The sequence below is a fragment of the Zea mays genome, chromosome 10 (genome assembly GCF_902167145.1).
Source record: "Zea mays cultivar B73 chromosome 10, Zm-B73-REFERENCE-NAM-5.0, whole genome shotgun sequence".
NCBI lineage: Eukaryota > Viridiplantae > Streptophyta > Magnoliopsida > Poales > Poaceae > Zea > Zea mays.
The window spans coordinates 85488043-85496967 of NC_050105.1; the positions used below are offsets into that span (position 1 = coordinate 85488043).

The following is an 8925-nucleotide window of genomic DNA, read 5'->3' on the forward strand; positions in this document are numbered from 1 at the left end:
CACGTGCTCTCCAATGATGAGACTATGCAAATCGTGACATATATCGAAGTCTGTATGATACTGATGGTTGCAATGTAGTAGTGAAACAACTAAATTAAAATAACAAAATTTATGTATGGCTAGGATCACAAATGGATTATGAAACATTTTCTTATAACAATATGAGACACATTTTGTATATAAGTTATCATGGTATTATATGTTCCCATTCACTACCGGAATTTGGCTCTTTGCCGAGTGTCATATTCTTGGCCGAGTGTTTTATTTCGGGCACTCGGCAAAGAGCTCTTTGCCGAGTGCCACACAAAAAACCCTCGGTAAAAGAAAACACTCGGCGAAGAAACTCTTTGCCGAGTGTTTTATTTTTGACACTCGGCAAAAAGTTTCTTTGCCGAGTGTCTTTTTTTGACACTCGGCAAAGGGCTCTTTGCCGAGTGTCACAAATACAACACTCGGCAAAGAGCTCTTTGCCGAGTGTTTTTTCTCCAACACTAGGCAAAGACAATTTAAAAATCACATTTTAAAGTAGTAAATTAATTCAAATGAAAAAGTTTTCAACTACAAATTTGTATAACTCATCATAATGTACAATTTATATATTGAACATTTCTTCATATGACAAAATAAAAATAAATTTGTTCATAAAATCTATATCTCTCGTAGTTTAGACGTATAGAATTTATGCATATTGTTAGAACCATCATCTGAGATAAACAAATGACCAAACAACCAAAATAAACTTTGTAGATCTTGAGAAGTTATAGAAGTTTATAGTTGACAACTTTTTCATTTGAAGTCATATTGTCAACGAAAACTACGTCTGAATTTAAAAAATTTAAAATTTGAATTTTGAAAACGACTTCGAAAGAAAAAACCACCAACATGAAAGTTGTAGGTATTGAAGAGTTATGAAACTTTGTAGTTGACAATGTTTTAGTTTGAAATCATCTTGTTATGCAAAACTATGTTTACATTTTGAAATTTGAATTTTTCAAACTGTCTCGGATGGAAAAACCACCAAAATAAAAGTTGTAGGTTTTGAAATGTAATGAAACTTTGTAGTTGACAATTTTTTGATTTGAAATCATCTTATCATTGAAATTTTCGTGTGAAGTTTTCAAATTTAAAATTCAAATTTTGTAAACGGTCTCGGATGTAGAAACTATTAAAATAAAACTTGTAGATCTCAAAAAGTTATGCAACTTTATAGTTGGTCACATTTTCAAATGAACTCATTTAGTGTCTTAAATAATCAAATTACTCTTGATTTGTTATAGTACATAGGAAATGAAAATGTAATATAAACATAATTGGTGTATTAGTGTAGTGGTATAGAAGGGTATGCGCGAGAGAGAGGTTGCGAGTTCGAATCTCACCATTTTCAAAACATATAAGTTTTGATTCAAAATAATAGTGAAAAATGATAGGGCAACGGGTAAGATAGTAGGGTAGGGTAGGGTTGTGGAGAGTTGTTCCTAAAATTTAAAAAATATTTTGCTGTTTTTTTTTTAATTTTTTCGATTCTTAATTTGCCGAGTGCTTTTTGACACTCGGCAAAGTATTTACCGAGTGTCCGAAAAAAAGCACTCGGCAAAGAACCATTTGCCGATAAAATATTTGCCGAGTGTTATTTGCTGAGTGTTACACTCGGCAAAGCCTTTACCGAGTGTCTTAGACACTCGACAAAGAACGCGATTCCGGTAGTGGTTGCAACGCACAGATACTCACCTAATATATATATATATATATATATGGGTCGGTCGTCGACGGATCATCATCGATCGACCAGCGACGAGAACCCAACAGCAGCATTAAACTCGACCACACCAAACGACGGCCGGCCCAAATTAAAAGACCGACCCGGCCCTTGCAACAACCACGCAAATAGATCCCACTCATATACACTCCAGTAGCTAGTAGTAGTCGACCCATCTGCATCTGTATGTGTGCTTGCCCCCGGCCGGCCACCTTTCCGGCCGATCCATCATCTAGAGCTAGCTCATCATCAGTCTTTGGCGTGTGTGTATGTATATGGTGGTGACCAGCAGCTAGCTATAGCAGCAGGGTGGTTGTTCTATAGTTCGTTCCTATGGTTATGGCGGCGGCGGCGGCGGTACTGCTCGCGCTGGCCGCCGTGGCGACGGAGGTGGCCGCGGCAGGAACGACGTACACGGTGGGCGCGCCGGACGGGCTGTGGGACATGCAGACCGACTACGCGCAGTGGGTGAAGAGCAAGACCTTCCGCCCCGGCGACACCATCAGTCAGTGATCTCTCTGGGTCTCTCGTTTATTATTGTTTCGGTCACGCATCGTCGTTGACGCGCGGCGCGGCCATGCACCGCATATGCACGCTCGATCGTCCTGTCCTGCCCTGGCAGCGTTCACGTACTCGCCGGAGCTGCACGACGTGGTGGAGGTGACGAGGGCCGGCTACGATGCCTGCTCCAGCGCCAACAACATCTCCGCCTTCCGCACCGGCAACGACGCCGTGCCCCTCACCGCCGTCGGCACCCGCTACTTCCTCTGCGGCCTCACGGGCCACTGCGGCAACGGCATGAAGATCCGCGTCGACGTCGTCGCCGCCGCGGCCTCGCCGTCCGCGCCGGGCCCCGCCGCTGCCGCCGCGGCGCCGCCGACGACCTCGTCGCCCTGCATCGTCGGAGTCGTCGCCGCCTCGCTACTGCTGCTTCTGCTGCACGCCGTCGTCAGCTACTAGCTTCGCCACGCGTCGCTTGAGTTTTGTTATGTTTCGGCTGCGTGTGTGTTCGTCCATGTTCCATACATATACACACTACTGTTCTTTTTTCGCGCATGCTAGCTAGCTAGTGATTTGTATACCCTCTCAACAAGCATAAGCGCAGGAAAAGAGCGCATCAACTGCATTAGCCCTGATTGCCTCACAAACTCTCGCAAGGAAAACACAACTCGTTAATTAATAAACGTGCCATGATTAGCAAAATCATTGCATGTGCGGCTTCACCTACCGCCTGATTGGTTATCCACACCATCTCATCTTAGATAACCACATGCGTTGACTTTATTTTAGATTATGTTTGTTTGTATGTGGGAGTCACATCTTGCATAGATGAATGCAAAATAAACCATTTTAATGTTATTAACCTGCATTTACCTATACACTAAAAATTATCATATTTGGTTGGTCAGAGCGGTGTGAGCCTGCGCATGGACACACATCCATCCAATCAGGTTGATATAGCTAGACTTCCGTGATTATAGCAAAACGAGCTTTAGTCCTTGTTGGGAACATGCTTTAGTCCTGGTTTCCAACCTAAACTAGGAATTAATTCCGACCTAAAAGGGTACAACCTTTTGTTGCACATTTGCATCCTGTAATCGACCGTGTCAAACATCGTATCAGCATGTAGTTGCATTAGCTACACACTTTAGTTTGTAATGACAACGTAGAATTGTGGGTACAGATGACCAAATATGCCGCACCACATGGCACTGTACATGCACTATAATTAAATTAGACACTGTTAGACACGATACTAACATGCACAATTAGTAATCATGTCGTATCTGTAAACGTGTCCAGTCATCAGCCTAGGCACGACACTATATATAGTGTCTAATCGGGCTGTACCAGCACTATGTGACACTAGCACCTAGTAGTGCACTTGTTGGCCCGGACACTTTCATTTTAGAGCTCAAAAGGTGTCAGGCATATTTAAGATTACAAATATGATTTTAAACATGAATTTTCATACCAATATAGACCAAATTTATCGTATTTAGAACCATAACAATTCACAATCACATGCACATATCACAATCGCATGCATACCACTAGTTGGTCTAAACCATACCTAATCGTGCCGACCACTTAGTTGCGCCATACTCATACCAGCCCACCATGCTAGGATGGCGGCCCAAGCATGACACTAGACCTTATACCATACCAACACAAGCACTTTGTGGATCGTGTTGTGCTGTGCCAAAGCGCCACAAGTCTGATTTTGCCTAGTGATGATCCATTTAGCAAGACCCACTCGGCCATATATAATCGTGGGCAGGATGGAGTTTGCACATCGCCATGTCATGATCGTGTTCCAAGGTTAAGTCTCCGCCATGGTGTGCACACTATGCATGTAGCTACATGCCGTGTCAAGGAATGCAGATAAAAGCCCAAGTTGAACAACATGCAATGCATAGGAAAATGTTATGCTGTCTGCGGTGAAAAACTTCATCTCTCGCGTGCATGCGTCTATGTTCATCTCTTTCCTAAGTTTGTTGGCATCCTACTCTAGAGCTTGGTGGTCACCTTTGGCTCCAACATGGCTGATATCAGAGCCGGTTGAGGAGGCATCTAGGGAAGAAGAAACGCAATGGAAGACACAAGGTGAAAACTCCAAACAGATATGATAATGTCCATTCAAGCAGTTGCATGTTTATTTTCATCCGTGGTACCGAAGGTAGGACCATCGGACAAAAGATCTTAACTGCATCCACTACTATTGTATGACATATGTATATCAAAGTTATAATTCGTGAGAGACTGTTTGTGTCCAAGCGTTTGACTTGCTAGTAGCCTAGTACCGAAATAGGCTATAGTACCAATTCAAAACCCCCTTCATATTCGTGTCACTAAACTGGAATTGAGGGAGATCTTTAGTTCTGACTAGTATCATCAACCTAGACTAAGATCCATTTTGGTTGAGCTTTTCAACACGCTTTGGCTTATATAAAAACTAAAAGTCAACCAAATGGGTTGGCTTCTACCAAAAGCCATAGCCACAAGCAGCTTTCGTCTAGTATAAGAGGGTGTTTGGTTTGTAGGGACTAATTTTTATCCACTACATTTTATTCTATTTTAGTACCTAAATTTCTAAATACGGAAACTAAGATCATGTTTGGGAGGACTTTGTTTCAAGAATTTTAACTTCGGTGTTCCAACTTCACCACGAAGCAGCTTCGAGATAGATTGGTAAGGCAACGTTCAAGAGTGTTTGGCTTGCACATAGACTCCAGCTTATGTAATAGAATTAATATGTGCGAGTTTCCTTAATTACCCTTAATGATTAGCAGGTGAGAAAGAGACATAAATCGATAGGTCATATAACCAATGGCATGGTGTGTAATTTTTGTGCATTTCATGAAGAGATATGAAAATAGTTTTTTGAAGCACCCTCTGAGGAGCTTCGAAAATTTCATGAAACTAGCCTCTAGTTTTAGTTTTTTTGAAATTAGAGCTCGTAGAGCTGAACCTGTTTGAATAGAACAAGCTAAAATAGACCTGAAATTCTTGAAGTGAAGCCCTCCCAAACAGAGCCTAAAACTCTATTTTAATTTCCGTATTTGATAATTTAGAGACTAAAATAGAATAAAATAGAGAGACTAAACATTAATCCCTAGAAACCAAACACCCTCTAAGTTTGATAGAACATTCACCCCCTGCTTTCACCTACTTCTGCTTTTAACTATTCACAAACATTACCACATATATATCATTGATTATAGAAGATACCAGTTTGTTTTTTCTTTTTTATTTTTCCTTATACGCGACAGTTTCTTCTCCTCCACCACCTCCATAGGCCGACCAGCCATCCTCTCAGGTCCCTAGAACGCCCGTGATGGAGCGACAGCCACAGTGAAGGCACGACTATCACTGGTGTGGCATGATGGGCCATAGTGGCGGCACGACCTATTCTAGAGGTTGCATGATGAGGAAAGGGATGATGACCTGCACTGTCTATGGGAGGAAGAAGAAGAGTCTAATGAGCGAGGTCTGCTTGTCAGGGAGAGGGGGGTATTTGAGTGATAAGAAACATGGAAGGGTCTACTTAAAAGTTTATTCCTAGGGGGTGACAAAAGTAATGAGCGGTATTCCTAGGGGACGATCTCATATCTTGGGCTTCCAAATGTCTGTCAATAGTATCTCAGTCCAGTGTCGAAGCCGAATATTGAACTATCGTGAATGGAGTCATCGAAGCCTATTAGTTGCACCAACTTCATTAGGAATTTCACTGTCCTCTTTGCTGCACCATCATTGTCTATTGTAATAACAATAATGTTGCTTACCTCTTGACCAACCCTGTCCATGACCAGGGCTATTGAGATTGACTTACACTTTGTCCGTGAACTTGTTGCCCTTGGTGAAGTTCATGTGCTACATGTTCCAATGTCGTCCTAGCATGTCTATATCTTCATCAAAGATTTGTCGACGTTTGTTTTTACGAAGTTTAGGTCATGTCTAAATATTTGTCATGCTCTTAATTCCGATTTGGGGGTGGTGTTAGACTGTCCGCAACAGATCTTGTAAAATAGAGGATTTGCACTGAAGATTATACTATTTGCATAGTAAAGTTTGAAATAGCTGGTAATATAGGGGGTGTGTGATAGGGTAGCTGCTGGAGACAACCTTTGAACCTTTGCCCCGTGGGCCTGCTGACCTAGACTCCACATCGTGCCCAAGTTGTTTGCTTGGCTTTAATCTAAAACGACTTCTACTGTTTCTACTATGTTTTGTCTATATATATATATATATATATATATATATATATATATATATATATATATATATATATATATATATATATATATATATATATATATATATATATATATATATATATATATATATATGGATTGCAGCTGCAGGAGTATGAACAACTGACTTTAATCTCATTAAGTAATATATTTTATATTCTTCTAAATTGTATATGCTCTCGTCTCTATATAAATTTATTATAAAAATAGATTTAGCGATCTATATATCTAATAATTTTAACTACATGTCATAAATATTAAGTTTTTTTTAATATTTTATCGAAGTTAAAAGTGTTGCAGTAGAAGCGACAACGACGCTCTCTAGGGAGTATATATACGGTAGCAAAGCAATAGGGATGGATCCGAATATTTATTCGGATGTCATTTTTTTGGTCTTTTTCTTCGACTGTGAACAACTAACATATAAATTTGCTATGTAAATTTATATTCTTGTTTTTAGCATTGAGACTATTAATCTTCACAAAAAATAAACATTAAATTCATTCTATATCTTTTTAATTAATTCATATAAAATTCGGATGCCTATCCGAATACGGATTCAGATGTTTTTTCACCTTTTTGTTGTAGGGAGAAAATAATGTACATAAAAAATTATACAAAAATTTATTTAAATACTTCATAATATTCTTAATAATCTTGCCGAAAATTAACTTTAAATTCTATGCATATCTATACTAAAATATTAGATTTGTGATACAATTCGGATGTTTCAGGAACATCTCTACAAAGCAAGCTAGCTAGAAGAGGACCAGCAAGCAACCAGGCTTGAAATGACCCGACAACGGGCAGTGCATAGCGTTGACAACGCGGCAGGTAGCGATGGAGCAGCTCACCGCCGTGCATCCCAATCATGGCCATCATCATGCATGTGACATGGTTGCTTGCTTCCACACACAACAGTAGATGTTTTAGGATTTTAGGCTATCCGCACTGATGGAACCCTAAATTTCTACTCTAAAAGGAATATTCCATCCTGGTCAGCGAGATTCTCTACTCTATCACACACTTATCCGCAGTCATATTTACCCTAAATCTCTACCCTATACCAACTACCACATATTCTATTATTTATTTTATCTCTCTCTTATCCGCATACATCTGCCTCCCGTGTTTTCTCACCTTGTCTATGTTGCTGCCTCCCGAGGAGAGAGAATATGGAGTTCGCCTTGTCTTACGCTGGATTTAGTGTTCGGCGGAAGAGTGTGCGGTTTGAAGTTTGCTTTTCAGTAGACCGCTTCGGACATTTGTTCACTCTATATGTTTACAGTTGCATTTGCAGTCCGTGACTGCGGACAGCCTTAGTATATGCGGTTACTCTAAATTTCTCTCTATATATCATTTTTTACGTCACATCATCAATATTTCATCACTTACGTTTTTATCTCTTGTAGCGGTTTCCTCTAAATCCTCATCTATACCACACTACAATCATAAAATATCATTTTATATACCTACTTTCTATGCACTATTAATTTTTAATCTACTAATAATTACTAACGAGTCCACAGCTACACTACTAAATAGTGTTAGAGCGGATGAGCTGTGCCACGCTAGGAACAGAGGGAGAGGAAAGTGATCCGCTGGTTGGGGAGGGGGGGGGGGGGGGGGGGCTCGTAGTAGGGCAGCCATGCGCGCGCGTGGGGAAGCTTCTGTAGCCGGCATGAAGGGGAGGGAGAGCTCGCGCGGCATGCGATGCGGGTAGTCTGAGAACTTCTCGGCAAATTTCAAATTCCGATCGACTGGCTCCAAATCTCCAGTGTGTTCTTGCAAGCATCTCAAACCAAAGTCAAATGTTACCACGTACGTACGACTGCCTGCAGGCAAACGATCGGTTCTGATTTGACATGGCAGCGACCGCGCGCGCTGTCTTTGACAATACGGCACCGAGAAGCACAGCATCATCATCCCGGCCGCTCTCACAGCAGCCATTACCATCCATAATAACTGCTTGATTTGAAGCTGCACCTACCCCTACCCTGCCTCTCGGTCTTTCTCATAATTAGGGATGGCAATGGATGTGATTTATTCACGTACCCGCGGATAAAAACCCGTTGGGCACGGTTTTGAATACGATCCTGTACTCGTGGGCCGTGGATACGGATACATGTAGCATTTGATATTCGTGGATATTTTTAAAACAGATACGAAAAATCAGTATGCATATCCGAATACCGAATATCCGTTAAAGTAACTTGACATGTGGGGTCACTGGAGTTTGGAACCACTTTACGGACCACAGCCAGCCCAACTGCCCAAGTCCCGTACTCCCGTTGCCACAACTGCAGTTATTGTTGATGAGAAACTAGGAATATTTTACGACTTAACCATGTTGTTTTCTGGGACCAAATATGTTACAACTAGTCTTTTCTTTTCTAAAGTGTGTGAAGTTAAACT

The 8925-nt window shown here is 41.0% G+C and overlaps 1 protein-coding gene across 1 annotated transcript; it reads left to right on the forward strand.

Annotated features, from left to right (window-relative positions):
* Positions 1-1808: 1808 nt before the first annotated feature.
* Positions 1809-2883, forward strand: LOC100283289 (uclacyanin-2). The gene is made up of 2 exons (NM_001366960.1): positions 1809-2261; positions 2379-2883. Exons 1-2 carry the CDS (start codon positions 2090-2092, stop codon positions 2714-2716), a joined length of 510 nt encoding a protein of 169 aa, NP_001353889.1. The 5' UTR covers positions 1809-2089; the 3' UTR covers positions 2717-2883.
* The last annotated feature ends 6042 nt before the right edge of the window (positions 2884-8925 follow it).

Coding starts and splice junctions, on each gene's coding strand:
- LOC100283289 (NM_001366960.1), top strand. CDS start 2,090: ATGGTTATGGCGGCGGCGGCGGCGGTACTGCTCGCGCTGGCCGCCGTG. Junction 2,262..2,378: donor CCGCCCCGGCGACACCATCA/GTCAGTGATCTC, acceptor CTGCCCTGGCAG/CGTTCACGTACTCGCCGGAG.